Below are 24,954 nucleotides of genomic sequence, written 5' to 3'. Positions count from 1 at the left end.
AGGTCTGTTTAGTCTGAGTTCCCGGACGCTTAGGAATTAAAGGACCAACACACTTGCCAGAAACAGAGCACCCTATTTTCATTGGCCCAGAATCTTTTTTTGGTATAGATGAAAGTACCTACAAGAAAGAGTTTCAGGAGAAGGAAAAACCGAAAATTGCAAGATCTAAGAAGTATCTAGATCTTAGCAAGAATATGCTACATCTCACTGGATTCCTTACAGAATATTGCCACCCCAGGAAGCGTCTTATGAAAATAGCTGCTTTCCAGTCAGGTGCGTGTCACCCCGGGGCTCGGCGCACTAGAGCATCGAGCCCTTGCTATGAGTGGAACGCGCCAAAACGAAACTGTCAAGTTCAACGTAAACAAACCAGCTGTCTCGTACTTTATGCTAAGTAACGGTCTTCTTTCTCTCTCACACCTGTCAGGGCTCGAAGCCCGGCAAATGCGGGGGGTGCTTCAGGGGAAAGGGGAAGGTAACGCGAGGGCTCGACGCCTTGTTTCCTGGAACACTACAAGTACGCTTCGGAGCTGTACCGAGGAGCTCCTGACGTTGGCTGGAAAGCACCTAATGAGTCTAACAGAAAACGACGAGTGCAGATTCTGCGGGAAGGAGATAGAAAGTCCGGATCACCTGGTGATGGAATGACTCGTCATCGCTAGTCAACTTAAAATATTTTTCGAACAAGGGACTTGTAGTAGTGAGGAAATAACCTCCTTGAAGCCATCCTGGATTCTAGAGTTCATTAGAACCCTGGTATTGGAGAGCGAACTGTAGACTACGACGACTAATGGCGAGAACAGCTCTGATGGGGGGGGGGGGTAAAATAGACCATAAGGTCACGGTGCATTGAAACCCCTCTTAAATCTAAATTTAAAAGTAATATTCCTTCTTGGATATTATTTTTGGTGTCTGTTCTTTGGTTTTAAATGTCTCTACTTGATGATTATGTGAGCCGAAAGGCATTACAATTACTCATGCCTACCGAAGTTATAGGCGGAACGTCGGGTGAAAACCAACTAGACCACAGCAATATAGCTCGCAATTTTATAAATCTGCTGAATACAAATTCCTCTCATTACAAGATATTGTGTTGATCAGAAAATAATGAGTAAAGTCTAGTGGCCCTGGGATCTCGTGTTATTAGATTTTCAAGTTTTATGCTACAAAATTGTAAACCGTGGAAAAATACCGAAAGGTTTGAAAATAATTTTTCCTTCGAATAATCTCAAAGGTTTACCATATTTGTTGATTTGTTGCTGTATAATGGTTATTTTACTTCATTCTGTTCTTTTTTTGAGTATTTTCTTTATTTTCAGGGTAAAATAACGGCTCAAGGTAAACTACTTCTTCACGGTACTGTCACTTGTTCCGATTTGCCAGGATCAAACAACTCAAATATTGGAAAAAATAAGGAACTTCAAGTTTTTCTATTCGAACAAAGCATCATTTTCTCAGATATTGTTGGAAAGAAGACACAATTCACAAGTCCACAGTATATATACAGAGCTCATATCCAGGTAAATACAACAAATATTTTCCATCTCTTTATTGCTTAGGTAATGTTTTTATGCTGAAGTTTGTTTTTAAAATTTTGTATTTTAATATCAAAAGTACTTCTAAAAACAGAAACGATAGATACATGAAAATTTTCAAATGACTCCAAAATTACGGATATTCAAACTTGAAATTGATGAACAACGTGAATATGGATGATTTCTTCACATATATGTTTACCAATCAGCTTGCTGCCGCTGAACTCATCATAAACTAGGCATGTTCAAAATTTGAATAAACATGGAGCACCTCGAAAAAAAATTACCTTTTTAATTTTGCATTACTTACATTTGTTGCAATTTCTGTATCTCGACTTTCCATTGAAAAAATGCTATAATGACCTTAATGAATTAAAAAAAGAATCAAATGAAAAAAAGAAAGGAATGAAATCGACGCATTTTAAGAGTTGAGGTTATACAACTGTCTCGACGGAGAAGATATAACGCTTTTTCACTACGTGAGGGTTTCTGCCAGTTTTCTCCCATTGGAAGCAGCGTTCCAAAAATATCTTATAATTTCATTAAAAAGTGTTTTCCAATATGAGGTTTAATTTTGAATAGCCAGCTATCTGGACAGCTGTCATCTTTTAATATTTGACAAGTAAAAACTACGCCATTACTATAAATGGAAAGATACGCGCTTCAACAACGCATTGAAATTCACTTTAAAAATGGAGAAAATGTTGCAGTTACAGTTTGCAAAACTAAAGCAATTTTGGGTAATCGTGAAGCACCTTCCGACAGGTAATAGTGAAACTGATGGAAAAATTTGAGCTGTTGAGACAAGTTAGTGATGTGAAGTATCGAAACAATGTGCTTCGTTAAAGAACAACTGAAAATATTCCTGCTTAGAATTTCCTGGACGTGTTATTTCACAAAGAGGTGATCAATATTGGCCACCAAGATCTTGTGATTTAACACCTTTAGACTTTTTCGTTGGGACACGTGAAAGATAGGGTCTATGTCAATGCTCCACAATCGATTCAAGACCTTAAAGATAAAATTCATTAAGTTGGGACATACAGCCGCTAATGTGCGAATTGGTCATGAAAAATTTCACGAAAAGGATATGGTGATGCAACCCTATAATAATAATGATAATATTAATAACAGTGTTTATTTCAAATCACTCTATGTTACAACACAAAAAGAAATGAAATAGTGTCAGGTGCTAAAGATTTTAGTTATCTACACCATAATCTTTTAATGTGTTTGGTTCCAAATCAACCAAAATTTTGTACAATTTCTTTTTGAATCGTTTATGGTTCTCTATTTTCTGTATGCTAGGTGGTAAATTATTATAGAGTTTTATGCATCTATATTCCAATTGGACTACCTCGGTAGTACAGTGGACTGAGAAGTTGGCTGTGGTGCCGAAGGTACCGGGTTCGAATCCTGGCTAGGTCATGGTTGTTGTGTATGTCTGGTGGGGGTTTATGAGTTTGATATAGTAAATATGAAATGTTCGCTGAGTAGATGGCCTTAGTAGCCAAGCACATATAAAGGAAAAAAAAAAATATTCCAATTGTTTCTGTGATGTTGTTAACCTACATTTTGGATACATATATTCCTGCGTTCTTGTCTCATATCTGCTCTTAGTATACATGTATTTACTGAAGAGATCCTTGTTTTTATGGAAAAATAAAAGGCATTCTTTGATATAGATGGCATATATCGTTAGAATTTTTTTTTGCCGGAAAATTCCTCTACATGTTTCATTGAACTTTCTATTAAATAATATTCTTATCGCTTTCTTCTGTAGAGGGAATAAAGACAATACATTCCCTGAGCCATAAAAACATAAGCCAAAATGAAGTTTGGATTCTATTGTTGCATGGTACACTGTCTTTAATACACTTCCCCTTAGATATCTCGATGTTATTCTGAAGGCATAAATTGACGATTCCAGCTTTTTCCCAAGTTCTATTATACAATATTTCCAATTTAGTTGTTCATCAATGTAGACACCTAAAAATTTAGAGTATGGTGAGAGTTTTGACTCTTCACTTCCAATTAACATTTTTCCTGGGGCTTGTATATTAGAGTTTGTGGGACTGAATAGGGTTATTTTCGTTTTGGAGCTATTCAAAATCAGGTTATTATCGTCCATCCATTCCCTAGTGTGTCCCATTATTTCATTTACTAATTGCTTGAGATCAGGCCAAAGAGATTGTATTACCAGAAGGTTGGTATCATCAACTATTACTATACTATTACTTTATTTAGGCCCCATTCTACTTTTATCCGAAGTCATTCACGTAAACAAGGAAAAACGCCATAGCGGCCATTTGGCTGATATAGTTTTCCATTGTTAATGGCATACCTTCCTCTTTACAATGAAATAAACATAAATTTTTTTATATCAAAATGCAACCCCTTACGGAAAACTCTTTTTTCTATAAATATGATCGGGATCAAATAAGCTGTAACCCATTACAAATAAACAATAACGACTTGAAGCTATTATTGGTAAAGGGGTACAATTCTCAGGATGTATAATCTACCATTACATTCAAAACTTTTACAATAGTTGGATTTATGTTGGAATTCTCATTAAGCAAACTTTTTTCATTTTTATCAACGATTACTTTATTTTATTTTTTTAGGTCAATAAAATGAATTTAGAAGAGAGGGAGGACTGCTTTGTACTTCAATCGACAGATCCTAATAAATCAAATGTAGGTTTTGTATGTCAAGTACCGTTGGAAGTGCTGGATCAATGGGTAACTACAATCAAAAACATACTCCAAACGCAAAAAGATTTCTTGAAGGCTATTCAGAGTCCTATAGCTTATCAAAAGGAACTGACGAAAGAGTTGTGAGTATTCAACAGGCTTACCTACCTGGATCTGGGAATGCTTTGAATCTAACCATAAAGAGCTGGATAGTCCAGTTTGTTAAAATTATTTTCTGCAGTTCTGCTAACCCTTCTAATTCAAACAGGCTTTGCAAAAATAGGAAGAGGAAAGATGTTTCTTGAATATATTATATAATCTTAACTGCAAAAAGTGTTACGAGATTATAATTTAAATTTTGGAAATATTTTATTGAAAATCTATCTCTTATATTGTTTAGATATTAACAATAACATTTTTGAATTACTCGAAAATTGTTTCAATTAGAACAAATGACCTTTAAAAGAAGTTGATAGTTTTTTACATACGAGCTCATCAATATAATCACTCAATAAACATTCATCGTTCCCTAATCTTCAACAAAACTTATATTCAGATTTTGAAGTTTCGAAAGATATAGATTATTGAAAATTAAAACTGTGGAGAGTGAAACATAAAATTTGTTTATAACTTGGAAAGTAGTAAATTTTCTATGAATAAATGAATTATCAATATTTTCTTTCATAATAATAATTTATCCCTGTAAATTTTCAAATATATACAGGGTGTCCCATTTCGAAAGATCCCCTGAAATAACTCTTTGGGAAAAGCCTAGATTAAAAAAATATTCAAATGAAAGTTTCTTAGTTTTCTGGGAGTCTTTGAATGCAGACATGCAATGTGACCAGTGGCGACGCTAGCTTTCAAAAACAGGGGTGGCCAAAATTGACAAATAATTTCATATGAACTGTCAGCCGTTTTCTCGGTTGCTATGGTAATGATCTACTACATTCATTAAAAATTGAGATGCATAGAAAACCTGGTGTGTCTACTTATACCTGTAAAACATTCAGACAAAACGGGAGATTTTTCAGATTTATACCTACTTGATTTCGAAGGATCGCGTTTTTTTCAGATGGCGCATACATCGTTTATATTTGTCATTTCTCTCGAGTCTCGACTCTTGTAAACAAGGGCGTAGATCTTTTTTTTCTTGGGGGGGGATAATCGAAAAAAAATTTTTTGACAACTTTTACTCATATCTGTAATGTTAAAAAAAGAAGTTTGATAACGAAGTTTGAACCAAATTACTCTAAATAATTTTTTTTATTACTAATTCGGTTGTTCTTACCTTATACTGGGTATTCCCAAATTAGAGTTACGAAGGAAAATGAGAAAATACTTGGATTATTTTAAGAAAAAAAAGTTTCATGAATATGAGCACACAAACGATTGCTTTTAATATGCAGGTTGTTTCTAGTGTGTCGTACTTTTTGTGATGCTTATATCAGTTTATCAAATATTTATTAATCTTCGCTACAGATTGGGTAAATAAATACCTAAACTTATAATTAATGCATTCATTAGAGCTTACTAGCTAGATCTTTATAATAATTTGGATTTTCCTGAGGATTACTAGAGATTTTTTCTCGAAATCGATAGCAGATGCGACAAAACTATAACAAACCAAAAAGTGTAGTCCTGGACCAGAGTTTTTTTCTACATTTTTCTGAACTAACAGCTATTCACCAAAATATAGTTTTGGAGGAAGGAAGCAGGCATCCTTCCAGAAAAAATATCACCCTGTAGATTTGCATTCAAAATTAGCATATCACATGGTGAAAACTTCAAACTGGAATATCTATGGCAAATTCAAATTAAATATCTTGTGAAGGGAAGGTTATACCAGAAAAAAACTTAAACCATCTCCAATTTAGGAACACCGTGTAATTACCCCCAGTATCCCCCCATTTCTACGCTCTTGTCGTGAACTTTGAGTATAGAACAATAATATTTTATATTCTATGGTCTGTCATTATATTCCATTCATTTGAGTAAAAATTCGATATGAACTGAATTGTAATTTATTGTAGTGTCTAAAATCAGTATTTCCTTTTTAAACGGCACCAGGCAGATAGAAGGAATTCTAAAATTTTTGAAGAGCGCCCCCTTACAGAGCTCTGGTGAAGCAGAACACCAAAGCAACAGGTGGATCTCCCGAAAAGTCTGAAACAATATCGAATCAGTAAACACACCAGGGATTCTATGCATCTTATTAAAAATATACCTTCCAAGATTTTCATATTCACAATGACACAAACGACGTGATTCTTTTCCGGCCTAGTCCGGGAAGTGCGTACTTTCCGGACTAGGCCGGAAAATGCTACTTTCTCAGAGAAAAATAGTCCGGGAAGTGAGCACTTCCCGGACGGTTGCCGAAAAAATTTCAAAAGTTTCACCATGATCAGCAATGCACAGTTCTATTCTCCACTATCCAATACTAAAGAAAATTGTCTGAAATGACGCAATTATCCAAAATTCATAATTATGTACCAATGCATTTTTTTGCAATGGTGTGGTCATTTCAAAATTCGGCATGTGTCAACTCATGTGTGTGGTTGGAAAGAAATCGGAAATTCAACAAGATTAATATTCTCCAAAGAAAACTGTATATTCCCTATTTTCAAAAATAAACTCGACCTTGACATGACACAAATCAAACTCCAAGATCATATTGAATATCTGCATTCGATGTCCCCTTGAAGACTAAGAATCTTTTTTATTCAGGCTCTTTCCAAGGAATTATTTCAGTGGAGATTTTTAAACGAAACAACCTGTATAGCAACGATAATTAATTGCTAGATTTCTCTTATTATTTCAATTTCATGATTAATTTCCGATTTTGTATGCTTTTTATGAATGCTACCATTCCAAATTTCAAAGTTTCTTCAAATAATTGCAAAAATACCATAAATTTTAAATTCCGTTCATTGAATACATACTATTTGAAACATTTCTACATTCAAACATATTCCATGGATGAACATGGATCATAAAAAGCACTGTTGTGTGCAGGATTCTGATATTATTGTGAAAAAATATCTGGTTCCACTGAAATTGTAATCTTTGAGTTCGATTTCGCAGGTCCTTCGTTTTATTTATTTCAGTAGTATATTCAAGATATGTCCATAACTCATCAAACTGCTTACTTTGGACTTGGTCTTGTGAAATTGTGAATAACCTGTTTTAATTATTGTTATAACCAATATTTCCATATACATTATACATATTGAATGATGACTATGAGGTGATGGGACTTGTGGATGAATTATTCTAATTGATTTTTCATAAAAATTATTGTATGTTATGAAAAATTTGCCACTATTTTGCATATACTTCAATTAAAATACGCTAATCTATTTTTCAAGCTTCTATGTCAACAGATTTTCAAATGAATATTGGCAAATTTTTTCTTCTTTTCAATAGAACACATATCATCCTGCTTTAGTCTAATAAATCTGCTCTCATTATTGTTTGGGATTTGTAACATTTAACAATTGATTCTTCTTGAAATTAAATGTTTATTGATATTTTGAAAAAATTTCACTTACTGTTTAGAAGACAGTTCTGAATTGAGTATATGGAAGTAAATTATGAACCACACCATTATTTTGTTCAAAATTTTGCTCAACACTTTTTCAATATGCTCATGCAAGCTAAAACAATATATTTCTAATGATATAAGCTTTAATCGTATAATCTCCTGGAAATTAGGAAATTTATGAGATATTTGATTTTTAAGTGAACCGAGATTTCTAATACTACAAATAAAAAGCAAGATAATCTTTTTGAAGACTCAATATTTTCAACTAATAGTTTTTTTTCTCGATGAAATTATGATGACCATGTGTAAATAGAATGTGTATGATTGTATATAAATATAACATTACTTATTGGTGAAAAATGAAATACAAATTTTCAATAGAATAAAAAAACTAAAAGAATGATGCGGCTTTTTACTAACACACATCCTCATTTTGAAATTTAATAAGTTAAGTTTAGCAAAGATGGATTTCAGGTAAAATTAAAATTTCATTACTGGAGTAAATTTGGATTTTTAGCAAATGAAGTTGGAGTCAATTTTATATTTTTGGTTTCTAACTATATCATGGATTCCCTAAAAAATTTTCATTAGACATACAATTTTGAAAAAAAAAAATTTTTAATTGCAGTATATAGCATTTGGTTCTTTCATGGAATCAAGATCTATGCTTACTTTGCGTACAAATTACGTCAATCTATTCCTAGTTTTATTAGCTTTCAGTTATTAGACCACCGGCAGAAGTCTATTCTTCTGACCGAAACCCCTCTAATGTGTGCATTTTGAACCATACTTCACAATGCATAAAATTAAGATTATCCACCACTGCTCTCGTTGAATCTGCGAGATGTATTTCATCTAAAAATTGCTGCTAAAATTTGTTGAACTGTAGATGTTCGGTTTACCAGAGTCACTTTGACTTTGCTGAATTCATCTTGATTCTTGAATATGTCGTACTAAACACATTCCAATGAGGAACACGACGATTAGGGAATCAAACTGCGTACTGATTTGAATAAAGCCTTTTTATGACCTCCTTCGTGCTGCTGAGGCATTCCCAACACACAACTGGTTACATTATAAAATATCCGTATACTTTTGGTTTTCAAAAGCAGCCATCAGAAAATAAATACTTTTCAAACGTAAGGTATTTCTCCGTACTAATTACATGCAACTCGATGACATTTGTATCATTTGTTGGATTTTTTGTCCAATCCTTTGAAAAAGTTACAACACCTTTTTAGAAAGCTAATAAAACAAGGAATTGATGTAAGTAACTGTACAACCAGTTCCCTGAGGTTTTTTCGAGTAACACACTACTGATTTGGAGAAAATTTCCAAAACAAGTGTTGTGGCCACTTAAAATCAATTCCTAAGATTGTTTGAGTTTTAGGCGGACATTCTCCATTCTTAAGTGAACCCTCATTTTTAAACTTTCAAGAAAGCATACTTAAGTTGAATCTTCACAGAATAATAGTTTTCACACCATTAATTCTTTTCCGAAACAACTCAGATATTTTCCGAGAATTCGAAAAGCCGCCATAGCTCAGTAGGCATCCACATTTGACCTCCCATTTGTTGCATATTATGACCCCTAGTATGACCTCTTCAAAAAATCTCATCATATTTCAAAACGCCCTGTATATTTTTGGCAATACAAATGCATATCATACTGCATTGAAAATATTCCAAATGTCATAAAAAACAGTAAGAAAGAAAAGACTCCTTTCTCTTTATCTTTATTTTCCATTTCACCTATTTCTAACCATTTTTTATTTGTTCCTTTAATTTTTTTTTGTTTTGTTTCTCCCTGAAGCAGTACAAGTTCGGATCTAACCACCATGTGGGATCCGACTTATCGAAAGGTAGTGACAAGTAATTCATCTTCTGCACCGTCTGGTTCATCAAGTAAACCGGCACGAAAGACAATTCATAAGGCGAATACTGTCGGAATACCAGATCATAGTGAACTCAATGACAGTTGTGATAAATCTCCAACTCCCACTAAGGCCAGAAGTGGACGGATATTTGAAGGCTTTGGATTCAAGCATTCGCTCAGATCCAAGCATAAAAGTGAACCTTTAAACTTAGAATCGCCAAAAGACAGTAAGGGTGAAGTGCATCGAAGGTGGTCAGAGACTAACCAGCCATCGGTAAGGTTATTTTCATTGTATGAGTAATTTTTTATGGAGGTAGAATACTAGTAGAATTTTCATCATAATTTATGAGATTTCGATGGATACTTTTCTGAAATGAATCTGTTAATTTTTTGCAAGACTTCTGTCTAAGGTATTTTCATACTGTTTAATGTTCTTTAGTGCATCTTTTGATGTTAATTTCGTTATTCAAGCTTAGGCTCAATATGTGCTTTATGTGCGGTGAAATGTAATGCTCAAAAGCAATATTCCGGAAATTCATTATTTCCAATCATTGTTCTGACATCACTTACGTTTCCGATATCAATAGAAATTAAAATACCTCTTGTATTATTACAGACTTGCATTTAATTTGGATTGACTCAAAGTTTTTTGAAAACTTTTATCCACATATTCTATTATATTCATCTACATGGTTTTCCAATAAGAGATTCCATTTTGATATTAAATAAAACGACTATATTTCAAGAGAAATGAATGTTTATTTCATTGTAAAGACGAAGGTATGCCATTTACGATCAGTCAAATGACCGCCACGGCTATGGTTGCAGCACCACATCCTTTTCATGAAATTTTCAATGACCAATTCGCACATTTGAGGCTGTATGTCTTCGATAACTTCACCAATTCCATTTTTAGAGTCTTGAATCGATTGTGGAGCATAGGCATAGGCCTTATGTTTCAGTTTCACATGACTAGAAGAAAAAAGTTTTTAAATATTAAATCACAAGATCTCGTTGACAATTCTGAGAAATAACACAACCAGTAAATTTTTCCTTTAAAATTGAGATTGTTTCGTTGCTTATGTGGCACGTAGCGCTGTCTTGTTGAAAATAAACGTCGTCCATTACAATATCTTCCAATCCCGGCCTTAAAAAAATCATTAATCATAGGTCGGTAGCCCAAGATCGACGAGGAAACGACAAACTTGGATTTTCGTCAACACTACAGGCTACAGCAGTAATATTCGCGGTTGTTTAGTCACGCACACGGTTTCGATTGTTCACATCATTAACTTGTTCCAACAACTCAAATTTTTCTATCAGGTTCGTGTCGGCTGAAAAGGTGCTTCAGTTTTTCGAACTGTGACTACAACATTTTCACTATTTTTGTAGTGAATTTTAACAATTTCAAAACGTTGTTGAAGCGTGTATTATTTCTCCTTGAATAGTAGTTTGAGTTGTGAAAAGTGACAGTTGCCCAGATAGCAGGTTATTCAAAATGTAACTTCTTATTGGAAAACCGTTTAGACCTGCATATATTTTTGAATTGATCACTAGGATAGATATCTTGAATTATTAGCCTTGCATCACGAATGATTTACTGATATTTCAAGGCCCGGTACTTTCACCTTCAGTTAACTAAATTTATCTGCTGGTGTGGCCAGCTAGGCGCTGCCAAAAATGCGTTGCTATTCATTTTGCTCTCACTATGTATGGTCGATAAACGTCGCTGAGATAGTACCCCTGTTCATTGGGTAACTGTACATCAAAAGATAGCCAATATGAAATTGACTATCTGAAAAGAAACTTTTTAGATGCTTTCAACGACTCAATGGTGACCAAATACCAATAGTCGAGCAATAATGATACCTCGTGATAGGTATTGGAGTGTTTCATTGCAGGGAACCACAACAATTAAGGCTATTCAGTGGTCCCTGCCTTGTACTCCTCACATATAGGAGTCATATCTTCGCCTTGTGATTTATTCTCGGGGTCTACATAAGGGGCGTTATTTACTCCCAATAACCTCCCACTCTAACAGAATGGAAAGCTGCAAATAGAGATGAGATTGTCAGAATCGACAGTGTTGTTTAGCCGATTTATGGAAGATTTGATCCTATGAGTAGAAATGTGCATTCATTAGAATGACCGCCACCTAACCTAAAGTTCGTTACCGACAGGTATCAACTAGAGGATTCACAATAAATCTTTCAGATCACACGCAATACGCATAATCTAATCTTATTATTTTTTTCTTTGGAAAATTCTGGTAGAGGATAGTTGGCAACTAATTTCACACCATCACATAAATTTTGTTTAGAAAAGTATCGGGCCTAAGCATGCTTGAAATTGTACTATAGATCTGATTCTTGTGTTTAACTGTATTTATATATTTGCACGTTTTTTTCCACATAGGTATCCTAAAAGAGCTTGGGAACAGAATAATTAACCAATAGATATATGAATGCTGTGATCATGAATTTAACTTACCATTAGAATGGAGTATTTCTATGCACGAACCACTGCAGTATATTAGGAATTATTGTATTAAATATGTTTAAGTTAGGGTTAATGTGTCTGCCATAAAAATAAATAAGACAATTTGGTTTACAGTAGGATTGACTGGATACTCTTAAAGAACGGTGAGCATGAATATTAGAGCCAATAACGATCCACCTAGCTACACATCATGCACAAATCATTATCTTTAGACCATTCAAATGCACCTTAATCATTGATAATAATCAATTTTGACGGTTTTGATTCATCTCACACATACTGAACATTGGCTAAGAGAAATATTTCAGATCTCAAAGCAACTACTCCCTAATTTTCACGGAGTTCAAAGTGTGACTTTCATTTTTTGGTACCGTTACTTCAATTTTCGAGAATAATTTTAGTTCCTATAATGGAGATCATTTGTAAAATGAAAAATATATACGTAATTGATTGATTTTAGTTCGAATGGGTAGAACACTTAGTAATTACATCCTGGATATTCTACAAATTTGAATCCAGTTATTGGTAGACATATTATATGACTACTGCATTCACTAACAGCATGAAACTATAGACTTGAACATTAATTTCAAATAGAACATTATTCACAGTACTACCATTCTGGAAATTCACATAAACATTATTACTGTTCTAACTTCCATATTGAATTATTTTTCAAATGGAGTCAAAACTTGATTTTGAAAACGTAAAGTTTCGAAGATGCAATGTGTTGATCATATCTTGAATGAAAAAAGCATCGCAATATTGTTTTTTTAGCGAACGTTCGATCCAGACTGGAGGTCTTGACCTGATGATCCGTCGCAGCGTGAGTATTCTAGGAAAACCGAAGATCTGCAAACCGGTAGTTCTGATCGACAGATCGCCGGTACGTAAGAAGGCACCTTCATTTACAATCATGGAACTATAAAGACCTAGTAATTTTTGGGGACCTTTCGGTCAAAACTGTTGTTTTGTAGGTCTTCGTCTTTTTGAGACTGCTCACATATCAGGACTTGTCGAAGAGAAAGCTTATTTTGTAGTTCTTCAATTCCCCCTTGAAACTCTGGCTGCGGCAATTGTCAGTTCGAGATCTTCAGTCTGAATCAGTCCTTATTTTCAATATATATGGTTCGCTGCATTCGCTTGAATTCTATCAAGTAATTATTGACAGAAAAGTTGCTTCAGATATCCCCATAAAAAAAATCTTAACGGATTGAGATACGATAAATGAAGTGGTCATGGCATTGGTCTCCCTTGGCCTTTCCATTCATTCGATAATTTTTATTTAACTCAGCAACTACTTTTCACTCTGTGGTACACCATCGTGCTGATGCCACATAATTCAAACAATGTTGAGCCCTAGATTATTGATGAAGTCAAAAAGGTTGTGCTCCAAAAACCTGCATTTAAACGATCATTTACAACATTTACTGGCTTCAACTCATTGTGGAAAATCTCAGCCCAAACGTAGACACCAAAATGTTCATGATGATTATTGTTGATACCGTCCTTAGAAAACAAGTGTCGTAGCATGTAAAGCTTGTAGATTTTGTTTATGAAATGCATGGAACCTTTCTCTTTTCAAGACAAGCCCCACGAAATTTGTTGATAAATGAAGAGCTATAATCCGAACACTAATCTAAGTGTTAAAAAAGACAGCTTTTAGTACATTTTCTACACTCACCTCAGTTGGCTGAATGGCTTTCTTTGGAGTGGATTGTCTGTTTTTGGATGTTTTCGGAATGATGTACCAAATACTGTGTGAGCAAGTTGGTTTCTATTTGGATACTTTCTTCAGTATTCTCGAGCTTCTCTTCTGGAGTTTTCGTTAGAATACCAATATTCAAACACAATATCTATAGGCTACTGAGTTATGAAATAATGCTCTGTTATTCAATACGTACACCAAGTATCAAATGAATGAAAAAACACTAGTTGCCATATCAACATGAAAATAATTTTCCTAAAATTCTTGTAACTTCTAATCGAAAATGAATCGGTCTTATGTTTATAGAAAAGCAAATTTTCAGAATGAGCACAGCTATCATCATTTGCCAAAGTTTGTCTTAGAACTTGTAGTGCACTTTGCTTAATGGAATCCACTGATATATACTGGAATTCACGGCGCCTTTGTTACAGTTGATATTATTCAAATAAAAGACATGATTAAAAATTGAGATTGATTAAATTCATATGGAAAAGTGAATTGTATCTGAGAAACCTGTATTACTTTTGGCGATTTTTTCTTGAGGCCAATAAGAAGATTTCTCTCTGGCTATTACGGTGATTCATCCCGAGATCACTGGTGGAATTTTCAATTTGGCAACCCAGTGATCTCTGTGCAATACACCTTTCCACTAACGTGAGGAGGTGCCATTACTGTAATGTGCGTAATGCGGCAAGCACTATAAACTCTCCAGATCCGCACTAAAGTGTGGCGCGAAGCACATAACGCCACCTCTCGAGCAGAGTAACTACATACCTAAAAACATAGGTAGGCACTTTAAAATTCGTATAGTTATTTCATTAATAAATGTTTTTGACACCTTGCATCTCCGGAATATTGAGTTTTCTCTAATTTTTTTTTTATTTTGGGGTTATCAACGTTTCATACCTTCTTTCACTAATAGTTCATTTTTTTCTCGACAGTCCGACATAACTTTAATGTCGCCCGGTAGTCAGGCACGCTTGGTTTGCGAATGGCCCGAACTGGCACTAGGGGACATCGTGACCGTAATCAAGCACGACCAAACCCAGGGTTATCTCGTAAGGACAAACTCCCACCTGGAAGAGATATGGGTTCCGGCCCACGTCCTATCCGCCTATAACCGCAGACCCTGGTCCTTCAAGTTCAAGAAACCGGGCCGTAGATCTCAAGAGAACTCCCTGCAAGAACCCTCGATCGCCGAAAATCCTCTACCGGAATTCATCGAACCCCTGAGGGACGCCAACGCGCACACCGGCTCCGAGGTCACCCTCAGATGTCGCATACGTCACCACGGACGCGCCACCAAGATATGCTGGAGGAAGATGGAACCGGAAGTGGTAGTGTTGCAAACGGCCAAACTGCACACGAGCCAGAGCGAGGAAGGCTTGGCCGTGCTGACAATCGAGAACGTTAAAAAGACTGATTCGGGGAAGTACTCGGTGATTATTTCCAACGACCACGGCTGCGCGGAAAGCTGCTCCATTCTGAGCGTGGCCGAGTCGTTCACCCCCCTCCAAGAACCCTCGGTCCAGGTGGTGTCTTGCTCCAGCGTCCACCTGAGGTGGGAAAGTACGGCCTACGATAAGTTCTACCTGGAATACTGCAGGTTGGGTTCGGGAGAGTGGCTTCCAATCAACGGCGGCAGGTTGATCGAAACGAAATCCTACACGATCGAGAATTTGTCGCCGGGCGAAACGTACAGTTTTAGGATAATCGCGGCGCAGAACAAACTGATAAGTCTGCCCAGCGTGGCGGTAACGCTGCCGGTCGCCGACAATCTGAGATGGCAGCAGGAGCAGTTCAAGAGGAGGTACGTGGAGTTGGAAGAGTTGGACAGGGGTAGGTTTTCCGTGGTGAAGAGGGCGAAAGACAGGGGGACGCAGGTCGAGGTGGCGTTGAAGCAGGTGATAAGAAGGAAACAGTCTCATAATATAACGCAAGCGGAGTACTCTCTATTGGCCGGAATCCAACATGGCAATATTATAAGGGGTTTAGCCCTGTTCGACAACGCTCCCCATCCGGGGATAGATACTATAGTATTAGAATTGTGAGTACCCTTTTAGTTTTTTTTTAAATTAATTCCTGATACGAGGATTGCTGCGTAAGTCTTGAGATGTATCCACACCAGTTTGAATATGCGAAATGTTCATCATGTTCATCCCGAAGTTTGTCATTTTTAAGTGTAATAGTCGTCAACGTTTTGTCACACCATTGCTCTTTGTCTTGTTTACAAGTGCTTGAATCTTCGTCAAAAAATAGATTTGAATCGTGGATATTTTTGCTCAACAGAAATGTTGAAAACATTTGATTTTGGAGTTTCAACAGTTGTCTTTAAAATCGAGATAGGAGATAAATCATTTGAGCGCTAAACCGAACAACAATCATATGTATAGATCTTTCAAAATGAGACCAATGAGTTTTTCGTACATCAAGCACTTAGAACCAAATGTTTCTTGTTTCTACCCCTTGGTTCTCACGATGTTCTCTGAATATTACAGGATATTTCTTTTCGTAAGAACTAGAATATTAAAAATGTGGCCATCATGCTATTAGAGCAACGTAGGCTGATCAATTCTGAATTGTACAATACCATTGGTTCACCAAATGTATTGGAAAATAAGAGAAATGCAAATTTAATGGTATTTTTTTGTTATCAGATGACAACATCGTTATCGAAACTTTTGTTGAACGTTTGTTGAGATTCTGTTGATTAGAGTGTGATTACTATAACTTGAGTAGAACGATGAACTAGAACAATTTCTTCAGATCAAACAGAAAATCCGCTAGATGTTTTCAATTCACATGTTTTAGAGGTAGCTCAATCAAGAACAAAGTACCTCATAAATTGATTCAAGCGCTTGTAAAAGCCTATTAATCTTCATGGAGAATATTATGAACAACACTAAATCAATTTTCGGATTTTGAGTATAGATTTTCACTTTTCTCAAAACTGAGTAGCAATCCTTGTAACCCTTATGATTTGAGCCACTAAGTTATGCAACATGCCACATGAAACCAATAATAACATTGCCTTAGCGGCGTCAGTGAAAGAGTACATTTTTTATTATAAGAAATTATAAATTAAATAAATTCGAGAAGAATAATTCAAAACATTTTTTAATTTATTTTTTATTTTACTTTCAAATCTCAATACTGTGGACTCAAAGCATTCAAAACTCCTATTTCATGAGCAGTTTTAGAGGAAGATTCACTAAGAATAACTTAATAAAGATAAACAGAATCTATTCATTGAGTTAGATATTGATGCTTTTATTTCATGAAGTGATGGAATCCACAAGCTATAAAATAGTTCAAAAGCTTGAAATGAATATAAAATTTTAACTTTCTTATATTTTGCAGAGTGAAAGGTCCATACCTTTTCACCTACCTAGCGGAAAAAGACAATTACTGTGAAAGTGAAGCAAAAAGTTATGCGAAACAAATGATTGCTGCCTTATCCTGGTTGCATAAGAAGGATATATCGCATTTAGACATTAAGGTTTGTATTATTTCTCCCAAAATATAATATAATTTCTTCAATAACTCTTTTTTATGGGTACATAATAATAAAAATAATACTGAAACTGTAAAGGGTTTTCCAATTAAAGATTTCAGGTTGATATTTAAAAAAAAACGAGAATATTCCAGGAGAAATCAATGGATATATATTTCATTGTGAAATGAAAAGAAAGTATGTCATTAAGTACGGCCGTAAACGGACTGCTTCAAGCAGTTGAGTAGCAGTAGCTAGCTATTCAAAATGAAACCTTTTGTTGTAAAACCCTATAGAAACACTGTGGCTTCTTCAGATTACATTTAGACTGATCATCAGTGGAAATGTAAAGTGGAGATGCATTTCTCGAATTGTAACCTGGAGAAGCCACAGTGTTAGCGGAACAATTGTTGCAAACATTGAAATATCTATGGAAATACTTTGTTTTATACATATCATTTCTGGTATTGAATAACCTTTATCAAATATTGACTGATTTGAATTTTATAACTCTCTTCTAGCCGGAAAATGTACTTATCGATGTCTCCATTCCCACACACGTACTGAAACTGATAGACTTTGGCGACTCGGTTAATATACAGAAAAACGTGATCCTACCTCCGGCTTGTCTGGAATTTGCCTCGCCGGAATTAGTCCTAGGCCAACCAGTTGGAAAACATACCGATTTTTGGGCGGTTGGCGTCTTTCTCTACGTCCTACTCAGTGGCGTTTCGCCGTTTCTTGACGATTCCATGGAAGAAACGACAGCCAATATTCTGAAATGCGACTACTGTTATCCGGAAGAATATTTCGATCGCATTTCCGACGCAGCGAAAGAACTCATTGGGAAATTGCTGGTACTGGTCCCCGCACAAAGACTGTCTATGGAAGACGCCTTGAATATTTCTTGGATCGTCGAGGTAAGTGTTCACTGTTTTTTATTAAAACTATCCCATTCTTATCCTATTATTGTTGATGGAGGACTGTTGACGAATGTAACTTGTGATACGTTTAGATTGATCGAGGCTGAGAAAACAGTTTTTCCTACCTAGAGTATGTTGTGCCGTAGGGAACCAGCTCATAGTAGATAATACCCTGGCAATCCCATCAAACACACAACAAAATCTTCCAAGCCTTTAATCCTAGCTTGGCCAACATTTCAGCCGGTTCACCGAGTTTCGAACACGACCGTTTTTGCTTGACGTTGTCGTAAGTGATCCACTTTTCATCACCAGTCACCAACCGCTTTAAAAATGGGCCGATTTTGTTGCGATCTAGCAGAGATTCGCAGATGGGAATTCGGTCTATGAGTTTTTTTGGCGTTAAATCGAATTGTACCCATACATCGAGCTTCTTCTTGAGACCAGCCTTTTGCAAATGGTTCCAAACGGTTTTTTGTCCAATCTTTAGCTCTTGGGCAATCGAAACAGTGCTTACATGATGGTCGGACTCGAAAATTCATAATCATAGTTCATGATTATATTGACATTTTCGACAATTGTCCTTCCAGTACGTGGTGCATCTTTGACGAAAATGATGAAACCAAAATAGCGCAATGTTGACTGTTACAGTATCAGGACCATGAACACTATTTGAATTTTCAGCTGCCTGGCTTGCATTTTCGTCTTATTGCAGGAAACCTATAAAATATAGCGTATTTTTTTATTGCTTTTGCTAGTGTCCATATTTGATACGCGAGATACAGACAACTAAAGCAATAGTTCTCTCTTTTCTACACCTAATATGTAAAGTTCAATTCAATTCATTCCTTATACTTCTTGTTGGAACAATGGATTTGTGGCTTGAGGTCAAGGCAAACCAAACAAATCCTTATTGTCTATTGAATTGCCTTCCCCTGAAAATTTGAGGCCTTCCTCACTGGTGTTGCCTTCGTTGCAGTGACGTGATCTAGCTCTTTGTCCGCTTTTTTGCTTTCTTCATTCAGCTCCACCAGCAAATGCCCCTCGTTCGAATGTGGAACTCCTTCAATTTCTTTAACTATTATTTCGCCTTTTATTGCCTGTTTCTTTATCCCCGACACTATCTGAGCGTAGGAGATTTAATTATTTTTTCCATTATTACGGCTCCTGTGCCAAAACTTTTTTTATTTTGATTGGTCAGTGCTGTGTACGATTTAGTCACTCTCTTTCACTCCAGCATGTTTCGTGTGTTGGTACATTTTTTTTTTTTTGAATGGCCAATCAGAGATTTTAAAAACTTTTCAACTCCCATTTGTGCTGGAGGAGCAATTAATACTAACTCGGCATTCAACTCTGAGTTGGTTATATTTCTCTGGTCCATTTTTATCTTGAGGACTTCTTTTGGCAATTTTTGGTTGAGGATATTTCCTATCTCTTTATCCAGGCACTTATTTTATCCGATCAGATATTGATGTCTTCCCATCTTTATCGACTAATAAAATCTGCTGTGAGGAACTGTTTTGTCAGTGAAAACCGTACGATCCCAATACAGTTTATAGCGTTCGTTCTCCAGAATGGTCTCCGGTCGGTATTTGTAGTACGGCTATTTTTCAGAATGTAGAAGTCCTAATATGGTTCTCAATGTCGACATGATCCTGGTTCAACTCGTTGAAATGTCTTTCATGCAGGTACTTCTATCCCAGTATTTCTTGGATTCTGGTGCTATTGTTATTTTATATAATGAAATGTCTAATAACGAATTTCACTGTCTTTTAATGTTTTTTGGAACTAAACATTCGGAATTGAATTTATGGGCTTTTGTAATCATCTTATATTTTTATGCATTCTGTATATTTATTTATTTGAATATAAAGACTAAATGTTTATATATGTAGCATTTTTTGAATCAATCAAAATATATTTCATAGAGATGTCCGAAATTTTTTTTGTGTATCACTTTGAAAAATACCTCTTTTAATTTGTTTTATTGTAGATCCTTCAATCTCACCATTATCTACAAATGAAAACTTATAGATAGAGAACTAACATCAAATTACATTTGCAGGACGGCCCTACCATAACTATTCCATCTTTGAATCTGAGAACATTCATGCAACGAAGACATCCTACAAATGTTTCTGCATCACCTACTAGTCCACAGCCGAAGCCCCACAATTTGTTTTAAGCATTCGAACCCACCGTAGATATTGTTTTATTTGAAATTTAGTTTTACGAGACTTTTTAGAGTAATTAAAGCATGTGATATTGTTTTTAAATTTGTTAATCTTCCTCTTAGCATCTTAAGTACATTGTGTAAGTAATGGAATGATTTTATCGTATGTAACTTATGTAATTTTAATACTTTTTTCAAATATTTAAAAGATATTAGGTTTTAAAAAGAGTGATTGTTATTTATTCAATAAAGATTTCAGAGAAAAGATTGTTGTGAGCTTGTTTTTGAATAGAGAGGGCTATCATTTATTTGAAATTTGAAGTGAAAATGTTAATGACAACAACGCCGACAAGCGATGCGACATACTCCTTAAGAGAAAAACAGTCTTACACAGCTTATTCGCAAGCTCTCAACGTGAACATCCCAGTGCAACGACGAGTAAAGTACGACTCCCAAAAATCTTACAGTCCCCAACAAATTCTCAACACGTGCCTTGGCGTGAAAAGCATCCTAACAGTTTTTTTGAGAACTAGTCTAGGAATATCCAATGGAGAGCACCTGACAGCGCCACCATCCTCCAAGAGGGAAGAAAGACTTCCAGATGCCAAGGAGACAGTTGTATCGTCTGCAAATAGAGTGACCTCAAAGGCTTTAACATAAGATGGGAGATCATTGATGAAAAGTAAAAAGAGTAGAGGTCCCAAAACTGACCCTTGCGGGACACCAAGTTTCACCCTCTTCTGATTCGACCATTTCTCATTAACATAAACAGCCTAATATCTTTCAGACAAATAGGCATTTACTAAATCACAACTGTTCTCAAGAATCCCCCCAACTTCCCCAAAAGGATCAAGCAGGCCACACAGTTGAAAGCCATCGACAGATCCAGAAAGAAAGATAGGGAATAGCTGCCACTCTCAAAGCGTACATAAATTGTAACTCGCAAAATTCATGACAGCGTCGGGAGTACTTCTTCCTCTTCTAAAGCCAAACTGTTCAACACAAAATAAATTATTTCTATCAAAATTTTCCAGTAATCGAGTATACAGAAGTTTCTCAAAAATTAAAAAAAAACTAGTACTAAATAAATTGGTCTGTACCTGTTTATGTCATCTAATGTATCACCATTTTTAAACGATGGAATTACTTTAAAAATTTCAACGAGTTAGGATATATATTTTTGCTGATGCAAAAATTGTGGAGTTTGATCAGGGGCATCACTAATAGCGTATGTTACGGAGCGGTCGCCATCTTTGGTAGCGAATTCATTTTATGCTACTTTTTGGTAACATGTTGAGTAACTGACATTAGTGACAGTGATTTTGGGACGAAATTTAAATTAGCAAATCAGCAATAATGGAAATTGAAACATATACGTTTATTAACAGTATGAAATGTTACTCTGAATAAATTTCCCATATGTTGAAGAATAAAAAAAATCATCAGAGAGACAAGTTAAAAGGTCTCACCTAATTTTTCTTCAACCAGTAGCAAGAATATATGCGACTTTGCCAAACCTTGCTTCTATCAATTTGTCGGCTAGATATTTGGTACATACATATTTTTTCTGGAACGAGAGTGGTGAAACGGAAAAAAAGTTATCTGACACCGTTATTTAGCATCCGCTGGCTACATATACGGAACATTAATAGCAAGTGGTGAAACAGGACCTTAACTGATGTACCTACTCAAAATTGAAAACATATCAAAGCACAACCAATTTTGCGATGCGAATAACTCAGTTATTTGACAATAATTTGCACTGCAGTATATTGAAATTACGTGACGAGAATTATATAAAAATGAACCGAAACATGAGGTTAGTGTATATACCTATTATGAAAGTAAAAATCACAGATGGCAATACAAGGGGTGGCAAAGCGTATAGATAAAGGAAAATCATAAACCTTTGGGACGTAGACGTGCTCGTAGTGCAATAAGCCAATAAAAGTATAAGCCAAGTAATCATCTTGAAGACGATAATAAACTCATAAACCTCGAGAGGGTCTGATTTTTATTGCCGTGCCGATCTCAAAGAAAAATAAAATTATTATATTGGCTCATTTTATGGAAAAATTATCGTTCTTCGTCTTGGCGAGAATTCTGAATTTTCCTCCAGTTTTTGAGACATGAATAAAATCTGAAGTTGGGTTCCTGACAGTGCTATTATTAATCATCAATAAATATATATAGTCTACATACAAATGATGTTTAGGATAGGCTCTTCCAAGACTTGTAGGAACTATGAAATGTTTGTAAGAATGTATATGAATAAATGAAATAAAATTAATGAATGAAATATATATCAAAAAAAGGACATACTCATACTGTTCACATTAGAAAAATAAATACTCATGAATTAGATTTAATATCTACAAATTAAAATAACTTTCGGCGAAGTACAGCAAACATTTTAGAATGATTTAATGGCGATAAACTAAGTGTAGTATATCGATAGTCACTTGAAGTAAGCTGAATATTTCGATTATACAAGGTATGTCCAAGTTTCCAGAAATTCCATTGGGACCAGTGAAATTATTGCCTAACAATACTTTCAAATGAACCCCGGTATTTAGCGAATCGCGGTATCCACTTCTAAGGGATATCTATGGCCAAGCGTTTTTATGGACTAGTTCAAGTGACTTTGGATATACTATACATATCATACCTACCCGTACAACCTGAGGACATTGAGTAAATAGAACGTTAATAAAGATAAGTTAATTTGTAGATAATGGAAACAATGATGGAAAATGGAAATTCCTGAAATGCTTGTACTTGATTAATATTGTTTTATATTGATACTGCATTAGTTTGGCAGTACCTTAAAATTAAAGAAAAGAAACCATATTCCTACTATTGGACAAATATCCAAATTAATCCACAATGGATTTAATACTTAAAAGGTTTTCCATTAGCGATAGAAAAATTAAAAAAACATAAATTATTTAGTGAAACACAATTCAACAATTTTTAAACATTGTTGAAGCGTATATCATTCATCTTTTACGATTAAATGGCAAAACCTACTGAACAAAAATAACATAAGAAATGTCAAAAAATAATACACGCAGTGGTACCATTATAACTGTTTTAAACTGTATCATTCCTATTGGTATACCAGTTATATCACTAAAAACCATGACAGATAGGCAACTCTAATTGACTTATCGATTGATAAGTCGATTAGAGTTGCCTAAACCACAAATCTTTATACCGAACAAGACTTATGGTGTATACAGGGTGTGTCGGGAGTAACTGTACATACTCTTTCAAGAGGTAGAGTGTAGAGTAGAACTAGGTTAGTACGGATTGACTGTCAAAAATTTATTTCTCTAATTCTGTGGTTATTCCGTTCATTCTTCCACATCTTGTAGAACAAAATCGTGCGAGAATATATCAGAAACGCACAGTTTTCATGGTTATATTTTATTATTCTATGTTGGTACTCCGAACTTTCCGCCACGGCTTTATCTGTCAATTCATCAATTTGCCTTGAAGAAATCAGTTCTGCCAACCAACATATTTCAATGCAAAAATCACTAAATGATATTTATGGGAATATTTCATTGATTTTAATAAAAATGCAATGAATTAGAGAAAATAATGTATAATACTCGTACAGAAGGCTCATTCTACCACTCGTTCATTCAAAAACTCGCCACTTCGTGGCTCGTTTTTGAATTTTGAACTCGTGGAAGAATATCAATGCCTTCTGCACTTGTATTATAAATAACTATTCTGCCTTTCCTAAGAAAGCTATAGGGTGAGTATTCATGGAAATAATGAAACCATCATCAGAACCGAACTCATCGGTGGAAACTTGGGATCTGTATTTTGAATTTGAAATCATTATTCATATTTTCAAAAAGTGCATAAATTCAGCTTCAATACGCGGTATCACTCAAATAAGTTGTCACATCTAATATTCTTTTTTTTTATGAATTTTTGAAATAAGACAAAGTTCGAAAAATTTGATTTATTCAGGAGTGAGACATCTCGTAAAAATAGTGAATATAGGCTATAATTGCGACACCCGGTATTTGTAAAATAGAGGTTTATATATGAGCATACGGTTTATACACTAACATTCAAGAGGAAATTACTTGTCATTCAAAAAAAAACATTAAAATCGGACAAAAAGATTTGACGAAAATGTATCTGCCAAATTTTTAGTGGAGCGCCAATTTATTGGCGAAGTGTATGTTCATGACGTCATATACATAGATCTATCGCTATTCTTCGGCCAAATCCCACAAGCGCGTAACGTAAAATCAATAACGTATATTTCATGGCAACCAACTGAAAATACCAGAGATTATCTTTGAACATAGATTTTTTCGAATATCCGATGCTTCTAAAACAATGTGATCGATTCAAAATACCAGTTTCGGAATTGTTTTACTATCCCTATCTATGCTGGGGAAGTGGCACATTTCAGAATTTCCCAATTTTCACAGCACGTGCGACCTGGATTCGAACGATAGGCGTCACTCTGGCGCAATGACCT

At 35.1% G+C, this 24,954-nt stretch overlaps 1 protein-coding gene across 7 annotated transcripts in view; it reads left to right on the top strand.

The window, feature by feature from the left end:
- The window catches only part of LOC123673750 (triple functional domain protein), a 250,022-nt gene extending 229,315 nt beyond the window's left edge, over nt 1-20,707 (top strand). For 4 of the 7 annotated variants that reach the window (XM_045608399.1, XM_045608401.1, XM_045608402.1 and 1 more), the window contains 7 exons: nt 1,320-1,520; nt 4,163-4,374; nt 9,589-9,925; nt 14,800-15,905; nt 17,219-17,357; nt 17,873-18,271; nt 20,337-20,707. In XM_045608399.1, the coding sequence (XP_045464355.1) occupies nt 1,320-1,520; nt 4,163-4,374; nt 9,589-9,925; nt 14,800-15,905; nt 17,219-17,357; nt 17,873-18,271; nt 20,337-20,456 (2,514 nt within the window). In that variant the 3' untranslated portion in view covers nt 20,457-20,707. Of the gene's footprint in view, nt 1-1,319; nt 1,521-4,162; nt 4,375-9,588; nt 9,926-12,066; nt 12,294-14,799; nt 15,906-17,218; nt 17,358-17,872; nt 18,272-20,336 lie in introns of those variants that run through there. The other 3 variants (XM_045608400.1, XM_045608405.1, XM_045608404.1) reach the window with 3 other exon arrangements.
- Nucleotides 20,708-24,954: the final 4,247 nt, after the last annotated feature.

Source organism: Harmonia axyridis, chromosome 2 (genome assembly GCF_914767665.1).
Source record: "Harmonia axyridis chromosome 2, icHarAxyr1.1, whole genome shotgun sequence".
In the NCBI taxonomy this organism is placed as follows: Eukaryota; Metazoa; Arthropoda; class Insecta; order Coleoptera; family Coccinellidae; genus Harmonia; species Harmonia axyridis.
Note: the sequence above shows the minus strand (reverse complement) of the source record. Positions and strands in the feature narration are given on the sequence as shown.